This window comes from Dermochelys coriacea, chromosome 5 (assembly GCF_009764565.3).
Source record: "Dermochelys coriacea isolate rDerCor1 chromosome 5, rDerCor1.pri.v4, whole genome shotgun sequence".
In the NCBI taxonomy this organism is placed as follows: domain Eukaryota; kingdom Metazoa; phylum Chordata; order Testudines; family Dermochelyidae; genus Dermochelys; species Dermochelys coriacea.
This window is the reverse complement of record NC_050072.1, coordinates 47,660,803-47,674,889: the sequence shown is the minus strand read 5'-3', so window position 1 is coordinate 47,674,889 and position 14,087 is coordinate 47,660,803. Positions and strand designations below refer to the sequence as shown.

At 39.2% G+C, this 14,087-nt stretch overlaps 1 protein-coding gene across 3 annotated transcripts in view; it reads left to right on the top strand.

Moving 5' to 3' along the window:
- Nucleotides 1–5,616, top strand: part of IQGAP2 (IQ motif containing GTPase activating protein 2) — a 233,134-nt gene extending 227,518 nt beyond the window's left edge. For 2 of the 3 annotated variants that reach the window (XM_038401257.2, XM_038401260.2), the window contains 4 exons: nt 27–187; nt 1,174–1,317; nt 4,163–4,271; nt 4,625–5,616. In XM_038401257.2, coding sequence (XP_038257185.1) covers nt 27–187; nt 1,174–1,317; nt 4,163–4,271; nt 4,625–4,738 — 528 coding nt within the window. In that variant the 3' untranslated portion in view covers nt 4,739–5,616. Of the gene's footprint in view, nt 1–26; nt 192–1,173; nt 1,318–4,162; nt 4,272–4,624 lie in introns of those variants that run through there. The other variant, XM_043515279.1, reaches the window with a different exon arrangement.
- Nucleotides 5,617–14,087: the final 8,471 nt, after the last annotated feature.

Genomic DNA, 14,087 nt, shown 5'->3' with positions numbered 1-14,087 from the left:
ATTCAATTCAAAACTTTTTACCTTAGGACATACGAAATCAAAGAAGATACCGACATCATCGAAAAGCTGAATTAGTGAAACTCCAACAGACTCTGTCTGCACTTCAATCCAAGACAACATTTTATGAAGATCAAGTAAATTATTACAACACCTATATAAAAACCTGCTTAGACAACTTAACAAGAAAGTGAGTTGAAAGATTTCTTTTTAATATCTAAGAGAGTTCCAAATGCCATTGATGTAAGTAGAGGGCGTCATCCTTAGTTGCAAATTTGAGTACAATTCACGTGTAAAAAGTGAACCAGAATTGTCACTAACTGTTGAATAACTAACTACACAGCGAAAGGGAGACAGTGATAATAAATTTCCTTGAAGCCTCCTTTTAAAAAGCCTTTTTAAAAAAAAAGTCTGACAGAAGTATGTTTTCAATTTATTGGTCTTAAATTGGAAAGTTTAATTGGAGTTTCAGTAGGAGTACTCGTGTGCAAACTCCATGTGCAACATTACATTGGGGCATCACTATTATTTTCCTCCTCACTCTGAGGCAACTTCCTTGAAGGTGGAGGGATATAAAATAGTACTAACTTTATTCAAATATTTCTTTGCTAAAATATGCTTTGTGATGCAAATATTTGACACTTATCTGGGATGATCTGCATAACTCACTTCTGGATTACTGCATTACTCATGAAATAAAGCCACAACTAAGACTTCACAATGTAAACTTTTATTGACATAAGTTGTGCCTTCTTTAAGGGAGAAGGACTTTTTTAAACAAGAAAATCTATTGTCACTTCTATCATTTTACATCTTACTATAAGTTAAATATAACCAGATGCTAAAATTTAAGTTTTCAGCAGCTGAAAATCTTTACAAAAATATGTAATTATTCAGACAAAACGTCTCATAATTTTTCTAATAGTAATTCCAGTAATGCTCAGACCTGTTCCTTTTCTTTTTTCCTCCATTTTGTTTCTTTCCAGTGTTAATTTTTTTATGTGAAAGTTGGTTACAGTTAACAAGAGCCTTCAGAAGAACACACAGGAGTAAAGGAAGAACTAAAAACTCTTTGTTAGCCATTCCTTTGCAAAGAACTATGGAGAAAAGGAAAGAAATAAGTGTGAAAGAGAAATGTTTGGGGGTGGATTAACTACTAACTTTTTTCTTCCACAGAAATTCTCGGAGATCAATTAAATTAGATGGAAAAGTAGAAGAGAAGGGAAACAAAAAACTTAAGCACACATCACTAAAGTATACAGCAGCAAGACTACATGAAAAAGGCATCATTCTAGAAATTGAAGATCTTCAAACCAGCCAGTGAGTATGACAAGAGCCAGGGAAACTGACAACTCTTTAACCAGTCATTGTTTTGGTAAAAGTTCAGAAGTGTCAGCATTCTTTTTTCCTCACATTACTGTAGAGGTTTTTATACATTAGGAAGGGAAATTACAGTTGCATATCCTAATAAACTTTTTCCCTGCTGTCTTTGTAGTTTGCTACTTAATGACTTATTTGTGAGAATAGGCACCATATATTATTGCAACATTATAGCTAACTTCTAGATGTTCCATTTAAAGTAATTTAATAAGTGCTGATACAGCTGACTTGCTGAACAGCTATTGCATTTTCATCCACTGAGTAATCGTAATAAACTTTTGAGTAAAGCAGGCATTATGCTGAAATTGCCATTAGTGAAAATCATTCAGTTTTGAAGCTTCTGGATCCTGACCCCTCCCTCCTGCTGAGACACTTGGGCTTCAGCTCTCTTCCTGCAAATACCAGAGACAGGTCACATGTGGCTTATCTGTGCTTCCTTCCACCCTCGTCCTTTGGCAATGCAAGCAGAATTGGTTTTTGAAGTCTCCCGCATTATCCAGTATCCTAGGTTTCATAGCTCTGTTTGGGACAGTTGCAAGCAAAACATCTCACCTTTCTCCTGTAGAGGACCAAAAAATTTTCAGGGTGCTTTGTCATTCCTGCTGAGTTCTATCATACTGAGCAAGCCAAAGAGAACAAACTGAAAATCAAGGAGTGCTTCATTTGTGAGGAGACCTTTTTCAGAAGCTATAGAAAAAACAGCTCTGTCACACTTTTCAAAGGTCCATGTGCCTTTGCTCTTCTAAAGAAAATGATGCAGCATTTCAATGACATGTTGAGGTCCCTGCATTCTTCCTCGCACCCTAGTCAAGACTCCTCCAGAGATATTTCAGCAAGGATGGGTCAGTTCATATTGGTGGTGAGGCTTGTTAGAGCCCCTGTGGTATTAATCAGGGATTCTTTGAGGGAAATTGGGGGAGACTTGTTAATTTAACACCTCACAATCAACTGGTCCCGTCTACTTCAAAAAAGAAATTCCAGAGTTCCTTCCTGTTCACTTAAGTGAGTTATTGTCAAGAGCAAGGAGTCTGGCATATTTTCCAGTTAGCCTTCTTTTAAAGAGGAGAATCCAGTCCCTTAGGAGGATGCTGCTTTGCATTTCCTTTCCAATAATATATTCAAGGTTGAGGAGCGCAAAAGCTCAACCCTCCCTCCTTCCCTTCACATGAGCTAAACCTCAAAAGCCCCAAGTATAATGGGAGAGTGGGCCCCCAATCGGAATGAAACTTCATTCCCAAAGGCAAAATGAATACATATTTTTTAAAGAAGCCAAACCCCAGAAAATACAAAGGACAACGCACCCTAGATCTTCATCTTCCTTGAGCTCCAGTTTCTCCTCCAAAGAAGGAGCTTTGTTTGAAAATTCCTGGTTTTGTGAAAAACCCAAAGTTAAAGCAGCATGAGAAGTTCTTTCCTTCAGGCATGTTTGAAACCATGGAGAGGAAGGTTGAGGACACCATCAAGATGTAGCCAGAGAAAGCGTTACTAAGCTAAAATGAAGGACAGCTATTACTCATCCAAAACAGAGAGAACTTTCCATCCCCCTCCTATGTTGCTCCATTGAAGTCACTGGGGAAGGAGTGGGGAAACTCCCAACAAATGGGGAAAAGGCTATTTAAGTCCTGAAATTCTACCAGGTTCTAGCACCTTAACAGTGTTTTCTAGCTCCCCTGAGGCTGATGTAGCAATAACATCCCTGGCAAAGGACATGGTGTCTTAGCATCCCTTCCTAAGGGAAGGATATCTTCTCAAATGCCCTGGTAGATGGAAAGATACAGGTCACTCTCAGAAGGACTTCAATGACTCATGTGTCTTCAGAGCCTCACTGATAGCCACCTGATATGCCAGGACCCAAATGTCCTGGTACATAAAGCTAAAAAGACCTTTTACCTAAAGATGAAACGTGTTTTTGGCTCTACTTTATATTACACATACTAAGTTTAAAGATCAGCAGTGGTTCAAGCTCCTTTGGCTCTTAAAAAGCTGAACAGATCAGAGAAGAGAGATCAGTTCAGGATGGAGACACTAACTTCCATTATTGCTTCAGTCTCTATTGGGAGATCCCCTGATGATGATGATGGATCTGATAGAAGCTAAATCTGTATAGTCAATAAGACCATGTCCTGTTATGGCAAAAAGTTAATAGCTTGCCGGCTAGGGGTCATTTAAGCACTTGTTACCTCTTCCCTTTAAGGAAACAGAACTTGTGTATGCATTTTGTAAATAAATTACTCTATAGCCATGCTACACTGCAGACTTCTGCTGGCATAGCACTGTTAGTCAGGGGTGTGATCCCTTACTGATGCAGCTGTGCTGGCAGACACCCCTATTGTAGATGCAGTTACACCACCAAAACTCTGCTTTTACTGGTATGCTTGTTCTACTCATGGGAGGTCGTTTTATTATACGAGTAGAAAGCACAGCTTTGCCAGTGTTCCTGAATCCACACCAGGAGTACTCTGCTGGTATAGTATGCTTGTATTCCTATACTGTAAAGCACTTTGAGTGTTAATATAGCCTAAGAAAATACCCAACTCTGCGCTACTGATTTCTGCTCCAAACCAGAAGCTGCCCTGCAGTCTCCCAGATTCTGCTACTGTTGGGCATGGGGGCAGTAGTAATACCTACGATTTCAGATTACGTACTTGTCATGAGTGCATACTGTGCTCAGGAAAAGGAAAATACTAGTGCTTATAGTACAGATTTTGTTTTCATGGCTTTCTCTATTGTTTCTTGATCACGTGAAATTGTGTGGCATACATTTATATATCCAATTTCTGTTAAGGTTTAAAAATGTTATGTTTGACATCACACCTGGTGAAGAAATCGGTGACTTTGAAATCAAAGCAAAATTCTTGGGTGTTCAGATGGAAAAAGTGGAACTCCATTTTCAGGTAAAGTTTAAATTTGTTCTATTGGACCTTAAAATCTACCCTTTCTGATTGTTCCTAAACTATTGGAGCAGTATAGTATAATGGGGGGAAGTAACAGTGTTACTGAGGTAGGATATTAAGCTCAGCCTGAGATTGGGTATATAGAGGGGGATAATTTTAGTTTAGATGTATGACAATACAGTAAGTGTGTCAAAAATTAGTTACTAAATGTCATTTCAGCTGTGAAGCCTCTAGCGCTTGAGGCTCTAGACTTATAAATAAATGCACCAGAATTGTTGCTTTTATTTTTCAAATTGAGAATCCTAAAGTGTGAACCCAAGCCAAGAATAACTTTTTTTTATTCTTAATTGCAGGATTTGCTTCAGATGCAATATGAAGGTGTGGCTGTAATGAAAATGTTTGATAAAGCTAAAGTGAATGTAAACCTGCTCATATTCCTGTTGAATAAGAAATTCTATGGAAAATGAAGATTGCAGATATTGTGGACTCTGCATCAAATCAATAGGAATGTCTGTTCAGTATTTTTGCTTTTAAACATTTGTTTGCAGTTGCTATCATTGGATGTTGTTTTTGATGTCAAAAAGACTAAACTGTTCAGAAGAATATACTTAGGTGCCTTTTCAATCATTTGATACTGCAGTAGTAAATTAGAAAATAGATTAATTTAAACACTTCCAGATTTCACTGTGGTGTTGGAACTTTGATTGGAAAGTATATCATTATTTAGTGACACTCAGCTATTTCGGAGCCAGAGGGGAGGGCTGGTTTTTAAAGTAGGCAGAAAATAAATTTAGTTCAATGGCATAAATATATACACTTCTTCCTATGAAAACATTATATTTTTAAATTATCCAAGTTACATAATACAGTTCTTATTAGACTTTTGAAGTATTCTCTGAAAGAAATCCTAATTTGTTTCTAAGGGATATTTTTGGCAAATAGTCAAATGCTAAGCCTATTTTCTGGCAATTGTCAACTGTAAAGTGAACTCCTGTGCAATTTGAAATAAAATTTTATAGTAATTATAAAGTTACAATGACATTTACTTGTACAAAATATATTTTGTGATTTTTATTCCTACTAAATAAAAATGCACTACTGCCTCGGGTAAGTAAAACTTTCTACTCACAGCCTTTTAATTTAAGTGGCAAAGGGGCAAGCTGAATAGTGATCGATAGTTTTTTTTTTTTTTTTTTTTAATTACTTGAGGTATTAGAATACTTAAATTGTGCTTGTCTTTTTTTGTACAAAAATAAATAAAATCAGTAAATAAATGCAATTTAAAATCTGTTTTTAAATGTATTCTTTGGAGATTGTTCTATGTAAAATAAATGTTACTTACTTACGCTGGTTTGGTTTCTAAATCATTTTCACCCTTTATTACCGTAACAATCTACATGGTGAGAGGGGAATTCTGTTGCACAGCTTCTCTCCTCATTCATTACTCATGGGCTAATACCCTCCATCTGTGGAATTTGGAAGTTGTCCAATGTTGCTGGAGCCTCTAGGACTAAACTCTGCCCTTCAGTTCAGGGCACCAGATTTTCTGTCTCTGGCAGTGGAATCAGTTTGACAGTTCAGTTTCTCCCAACCATTTTGTTTTAAAAGCTTTTATTGTTTGTTTTTTGGGAAGTGGCAACTTCACTGCCTCCTCCCCTGGATCAGGTAAATAGTAGTGTTGTGGCTTCAACAACCTGGATCTGCCACGACAGCCACTCCCTGCAGGACTACTCTGTCCCCCATTCTTGTATAGCAGAGCTATCCTGAAAATACCTGGCTTAAATCTAGGCAATGTTCCCTGTGATGCTCTATAGAGGGTGAATTATGCCCTACCTGTTCCCAACCAGCTAACCCTTGCACTGCCAGGATACGAAGCTCAGAGTCAAACCAGCATGTTGGGTCCCCAGTCCCCCGTCCCCCCCAAAAGGAACCTTAGTGACAATGCAGAAAAATCTGATCAGGACTTCCTGGGCTTTCAAGGAAAGAATCTAAGGATGAGGAGGAAGCTATCCAGCTTGCTCAGGGAGTAAATCTTGTAACAGACCTGGGCTGGAGTGGGGGGAAACCCTGAAAGGATCCAGAGTTGTCATTCCTGTCCCTGTTTCCTCCCCCCACCAAGATACTGAAGTGGGTCCTCAGCTTGCTTGCCTAATGGCTTTGTTTACCTTGCATGTAAATATCCTTTTCATTGACTGTGGTCTTGTTTAATTTTCACTAGAGACATAGTCAACCTGGCAAAATTGTCTAGGATAGGCTGGGCTTAGGCACTGCCTGCCAAACACCTTTTAGGAACATATTTCCAGCACATGTCTATAATTCTTTATACACTGCCAGTACATACATCACGCAATAATAGTAATACCAGCATCTTGCCAATTTGTATACCGTTTATATGACAACTTTTAGCTACAAATACTGACAGCCGTGAGTTTGGGCAATGAGTGTGTCAGGCCTAATGAAAGGTATGGTATGATATGCCCTCTACAAGTTAGCATTGATGGGCTACCCATGTCACACAAGGGTACCCATGAAAGGATTATTACTCTGGCAGAAGGAAAAATCTGGAGCAGAAGTTTCCCAAGGAAATCAAGATAAATTTTCCTCAAAATCCTCAGCGTGACACAGACAAAAAGAGCATTTGTGTATGAGAGTTCACAACTCCTGTTCACAACTTCCTTCTGGTCTAGTCTCTGCACCTAGAATTTTAAGTGTCCGGTTGTATGTTGTGCACCTATAACCATGCACATACAACATGCCAGTCAGTACACTTTCTGGAGAAAGACCCATTCATAAATATAGGTGCTGGAAAAGATACAGAGCCACCAGCTCTTCAAAATCAAGAGGAGCTTTTGATCTCAATGCAACCATAGCAGTAAAGATTTGCAAAGATCCAAAACTTCATTGCATCAATTATTTCCTGAGGGGTCATCAGTAACCAATTATTTACAATGGCTAGATGCATCAGATTCATACCCTGAATGGCTGAAATGTCTTCTGCTGACATAAGATCACATGGACTTGCAAAATTAGGTGTCATTCTCCTATAACATTCAACTGCCCCTTTGTGGGCAGGTAAGTACAAACAACATATTGAAAGCCAGCCCAACTTTCATGCTAGACCCTTGCAGGCTCACTATGGATGCAAGCATCCTTGAAAGACACATTTCCAAAATCTCTCCATATGCAACCTTTTAGTTCATTTCAATACCTCTATCCAGGGAAAAAAAGCAAAACCCGCAAACATAATCCAAGGGGATTGAACTAGGTGTTCACGTAATCCAGTATCCTGTCTGTGACTGTGAACAGTACCAGTTGCAGCAGTTGAAGGTACAAGAAATCATGTAGTAGGCAGTTATGGTACTCAGAGGAAGTCTTCTACCTCCTGTTAGAAGTTGGCTTATGATTGAGGCATGAGTAGCTTTTTATATCCCTTCCAAAACCAGGGAGTAACCAGATGTCAAAGTTTCTCTGTGACCATGGAAGAAATGTTCTGGATTCAATACAGTTCACTTAAAGGATATGGAAAAGGGGAGAGTTGTGTTTCTCCTCCTAGTTCTCCACTGGCCCACTGTGGACTAGTTATATGGCTAAGAAGCATACGTTACACCTGCAGAAAACACCAGACCTCTTGAGAGAGGGACTCCTTCATTCAGACTGCGAACAGCTACAATTAACAGCCTGGATATCGGAAGAGAAGCGTAGTTCAGCATGAACTCTCCATAATCTCTTATAATTTGGTATCCAAACAGAACTCAACCAGAATATTTTGTTCATTGATCTAGATTTACATTTCTGGTGTGAAGGAAAACCAAAAGCTCTTTTGTGTGTGTAGTGCCCAGCACTATAGAACCCTGACCTCCAGATGCTATTGTGACACACATGTCGTCATAATCCCAAAGGTCTGGTGATCTCAGTTACATATGGGTTTCTCCAGGAGAAATGGTTGTCCTACAATCAAACACCTTAGAAAACGTGGGTACCAGTCAGAGCAGCTCTTTACAGACAGACACATTGGGTCTTCCACTAGAGTACTGGGTGCCAAGTTTAATCACAATGACAAATTAGATAACCCCATGGCTGGCCTTTCTAGTTGCCTTTACCTACAACTGGGAAGTTTTGGGAATTATTTCCTATGGTCATACAAGAACCACACTTCCTTTGTCAAACAGAAATGGTTATTCTTGTAGTTCCAGAAACCTCTCTGTTCAAGGTAAGCTCCTCTTTCCACAGTTCTTGGTAAACGGTTCTCATTTTGTTCTAATCCTTGGGAGGCATTCCTAGAGCTCTAAAGCTATATCTCAAGCATATGAAGTACTTATGCTAATTGTATTTTGTTCATCTCATTCTATTTGAAATGCCAAGGCCTTAGGACCTCAAGCTTGCTGCAGATAAGTGATGAAAAATTCTGCAAACTAGGCATCTGGAAAACTATTCACAGAAGTCCCCAAAGGCACTGACGGAGAAGTGTATTAGCCTCATTTGAGGAAGATTTGCAAAATAAATTTCCATCCCTCTTCAGTGGTATCCTTTGGTAGGCAGGTGCAACTGGGTTGGTGCCCACATTACTCCTTCTTTTATAAAGCGCTTACTCTATATATGAAGGAACTTCCATTCCTGCCTATTATTCTATTATAATAATTAATCTCTGCTTATTCTTCCCCTCCCTAGTTTGAGGATTCACTGCTTGCTACTTTCCATGAGTAATGACTGAGGAAAGAAGCTGCATAATAGAATGAGAAATTTCTTTTGATCATTTAATTTCTGTTAGCAGCTTGTCTCTGAATTCAACCCATCCTATTAGTCTGATAAAAAACTGAACATTTTCTGTCAAGGAACACTTAGACATAATGTCTTTAAAGTTAATAGTAATATGTTATATCCAGTTGTCTTAATGCTAATGATTAGTTGCTGGAATGTTTCTACAGTTTTGAAAGAACTCTTCTGATGGGCAGAAGTTAGTCCTGGAGCCTCTGGCAACAACACTGGATCACCTTTGAATTCCACAGGTTGGGGTCATTAGTCCATGAATAATGAGTGAGGAGAAAAGCTGCTAACAGAGAAAATTATCAGGTAAGAAATCTCTTATTCTCTTCAATGGTTTTACGAAAGCTGATAAGTCCAATTTGACCTGAAACCTCTCATTCTCTTTCTCCCCAAAGCAACAGATGAACAGTGATAACTTTCATGTGCCATACGCCATTACATGTGATTATTATTTTACTGGTAAATGACTACATCTGAAGAGGGAGAGCATTCATCCAGTGGATAGTTATAAATACAGTGGATAAAACAATTTTTAATACTTTTTTTGAACATGACAAAGGTTTAAAAGGATGGCTGGACAATGAAGTTCTGTGGAATTAAAGATCCAGCAAATATTCATTTTTGAGAGTGAATAAAACTGTATAAAGCAGATGATATTGGGGTATCCTGGCTGTCACACTGTTTGGAGTGCCAACTTCAGGATAGACTGTCAAAAAGTAGGGCAGACACCCCAGACTGGTGCTTTGCTCTATAATTAGATTTTACCAACCCAGTAACAAATGTGAACTCCTGAAGTGCAATAAAAGTCTTACTATGGAGTCACAGACAGTCCCCTGGGGCACTCCAGCCTATCTTGTCACCCAGGCAAGCTGGTCTTAGTGATAAATGGTCACTTACACCAAAGATCACAAAATATTCAGGTTACTCCCAGTCCCAAGAGACCAGGCACTTATCCAAAGTCAATTTGTATCTTAGATCTCGCACCAAAGGCAATGCTTGTAATCTATCCAATAGCAAACTAACTAAGGATTTATAAACTAGGGGAAACGAGAGTTATTTACAGGTTAAGCAAGCAACATATATACACAAATGAGTTATAGCCTACGGTTCCAAAAAGTGACAGAGAGATGTAGTAATCTATCAACACTGAATGTTTTAGGGCTAACCTAGGTTGATCCTGGGGATTCTCCGCTTTTATTTCCTAGCTCCAGCCCTGTGACAGTCCAAAAAGCAAAGAGAGGAAGAATATGTTTGGTATCTTTACTTCCTTCTTCCACAATTCAAACTGATGGGACAAGCTTTCTTGCATGTAGCACCTTTATGGGGGTAAGAGAGGGTGGGAGGGAGTTAAGGTGTGGGGGGCACCCCTGGGGGCAGGGGGCTGGGGTGCAGGTAGGGTGCAGGGGCTGGGAGGAAGTTAGGGTGTGGCAGGGGGTTCTGACCTGGGACAGGGGGTTTGGGGTGTGGGCTCCAGCCAGGTGGCGCTTACCTGAGGCAGCTCCCGGTCGGCGGTGCAGCGGGGCTAAGGCAGGCTCCTTGCCTGCCTTAAGGCGGAGGGGCAGCCAGGGGGTGCAGGTGCCGCCCCCACAGGTCCCATTGGCCAAGATTTCCAGCCAATGGGAGCTGTGGAGCTGGTGCTGGGGGTAGGCGCAGCATGCAGAGCTTCCCTGATCGCCCCTCCGCCCAGGAGCTGAGGGGGACTTGGGGACTTTCCACAGGCCGGATTACATTAAGCAGTGGGCCAGAGGTTCTCCACCAACATACACTGTTATTACATATGATTAAAAATCGAATGGATACATTTCAGTACTATAAAGTACACCATCACTTCTCGTTTTTCCTGTTTGTGTGTAAATGCCAGCTTTGACCTACCCAATCTTTACAAACAAAATATATTTCACAATATTTACTGTACACTTTATCTTTCATAAAATTTAAATGCTTTGTTCTGACTTCCTGTTAACTTATTCACACCTACAAGTTAGAACGTTTATAATGCTCACTTAATTCATAGTGTTAAAGCTCAGGAGAAACTGCATGATGGAGACTAAGAGTGAAATCCTGGACTCACTGAAGTCAATGGCAAAATTCCCATTGATTTAAATGGGGCCATGATTTTACCTAAAGACTATTCTACATCGATGTCTAAATCTAACTTAAAATGACAGATTTAAAATTGCTATGAGATTGCTATGAAAATGGCCAGTTTCCCAAAGCTAAAAATAATTATAAAAATTGAGGGAGCAAAAATTTTAAACAGAAGTGTGGGGGGAAAGTGGAAGTTGTTTAGGAACACTTGATATTCAAAAGGCTATAATTCTTCAGTCACGAGTGCTCCTATGGCTAGTTAAAAATAGATTAAAAATAATCTTGGCTAAAAGGGAAAGTGAAAACAGCAATTATATACAAGTGAGGAAAGGGGATGTTGATGGCATTGACTATAATGTAGAAATTAAGAAGTGTGGACAACTGAAAAGGGAAGCTAAAAATATTGATAAAATATCTATGGTCAGTCAGGTTAGGGAACTTCTTAATACATTGGGAACAAAAAGAAATCCCAACACTGGGATAAGTCAGTTACTAAATGGAGATGATAAAATTGTCAGTGCAGAAGTCTTCAATATCTGTCTTGCATTTGGAATAAAGCTGGATGATGTTTCAGTCTCATGACAATGAAATACTTTTTATTAAAGCAATAATTAAGGACATTAAATAGCACTACAGTAACAAGCTTTTAAAACGACAATCTGAATAATTTGCACCAAGGAGTTCTAGAGGAGTTGATTAAAGATTTCTCTGGACAGTTAATGTTTAATACCTTTTGGAAAACTGGGGAACTTCCAGCGCACTGATGAGCCAATGTTTTAAAGGGAAAACAGGTTGACCTGGAAAATATATACACTGGTTAGCCTGCCATTGATCCCAAGCAAAATAATGGATTGGCTGATATCAGACTCTATCAAAGAATTAGAGGACAGTATATAGTTAACATGAGTCAACGTGGTTTTATAGAAAATAACTCTTGTCAAACTAAATATTCTTCAAGATTACAAATTTGGTTGATAAAGGTAACTATGTACTTGGTTTTCTGGAAGGTATTTGGCTTAATACCACATTACATTATCGTTTACATAGCATTATACAAAATCAGTATGATTCATTCAAGGGATTAAAAACAGGCTGATGAATTCCAAAATATAAGTAATGGAAAATAATCAGTGAAGGATCTGTCCAGTGAAGTCCTTTAAGGCCATTCAATATTTTTATCTATGACCTGGAATAAAATTATAAAATATTGCCACACTGGTTGGTGGCATGGTAAGTAATGATGTGGATTGTTTTATAATGTTGATGCAATCAAACATTCATTTTAAGATGGTGAAATGCAAAGTTATGCATCTAGTTACAAAGAATGTAGGACATACTTATCAAATGGGGGGTTGCCCCCATAAGTAGTGACTCTGCAAAGGACTTGGAGGTAATAGGTCTTTTTCGTTAACACAATCTTTGGATGTATAAAACAGAGTATCAAGTAGGAGGAGGGAAATATTCCCTCCGTAAGGCATAAGTGATACCTCTACTGGAGGACTATGTTTGTTTATTTTTAATATTGCCACGTCAAATCATTTTGTAAATTCCTTCCAACTTTCTTTTTTTAGGTTTGGAAAACTCCTAAACAGCTGTGGAGAGCTCAATTCCTGTAGTTATCAGAAAAGAACATTTAAGAGGCTACCTGATCAGTCTATAAGTACCTACATTGGCAGAAATTACCTGATTTCAGGGAATTCTTTGAACTTGCAGACCAACATCATGAGATCCAGTTGTTGGAAGATAAAGTTTTTTAAAAATTCAGATGGCAAACAAGATGTAACTTTTTGTCAGGAAGGATAATTAATCATTGGGACAAATGACCAAGGGATGTGGCAAATACATCACTTGGGAGTATTTAAGATTGGATGTCTTTCTGAAAGATGCTGTAGCTCAATCACAAGTTTTTGCATTTGATGTTGCTTATTTACGTTGCAAAGACGAATAATTTTGTCAGTTGCAGGAATTACTGGGTGAAATTCTATGGTCTGTAATGCATCCGATGAAGTGAGCTGTAGCTCACGAAAGCTTATGCTCAAATAAATTTTAGTCTCTAAGGTGCCACAAGTACTCTCTCTTTTCTTTTTGCGAATACAGACTAACACGGCTGCTACTCTGAAATCTATGGTTTGTGTTATGCAGGAGATTAGATTATCAAGGCGGATCCTTCTAGCCTTAAAATCAATGACTTGTTTACTGGAAGGATTGTGAGACTCACAGGCCTGTGGCCAGCAATAGGAGCAGATTTCAACTGGGTTAGAGGCAGAGTAATCGTAGCTGCACTGGTATGGTAGTGGGGATGTTTTTGATACAGTTATTGTTGGAGGCTTGCCCGATTGGAAAGCTGGCTGGATCACCCACACCTCTAGATAATGTGTCCTTTGCCATATGTAAATTAAGCAGAGCTACATATCCTCTGTAAATGGCTGACACTTGAGTCCGTGTTGTCTTACTAGTTCACCTAGTGGCTGCATGTAGATGTTGAACGGGAACAAAAAGAAAATTGAGCCTTTGTGTGTCTTCACAAGTGAGGGATCTAGCAGCAGATGTTCAGTTTCCCACCGCTATTGCTTAGGTGCATCCCTCCCTGAGGCACTTAAACCATTTTAGCATGTTACCATGGACTCCTCCTACCTCTCTCCAGGTAAACAAATGTCAACTGCTGCAGAGAGGCCCAGGAGGATGAGAATGGATGTCTGCCTTCTATTCATTGAAAGGTAGGCATCCCTGTAATACCTCAGCAGAGGCCTGGAGAAATTCTTTGTTTCAAGATTTTGTTTTCCACTAGGTGCGCAAGTTTCCAACCTGTCTCTTCATCTGATGCAGAGTGCTAGAAAGGCAAGGAGATCTGTGTGGGCAATGAGGAAGGGACATTTGGGGACAAGTGCATCAAGGACCAAGACACTCATCTGATTCACTAGATCCTCTATTCCTTGCCCTGTGGTTAGAATCGTGCTGTCCTTT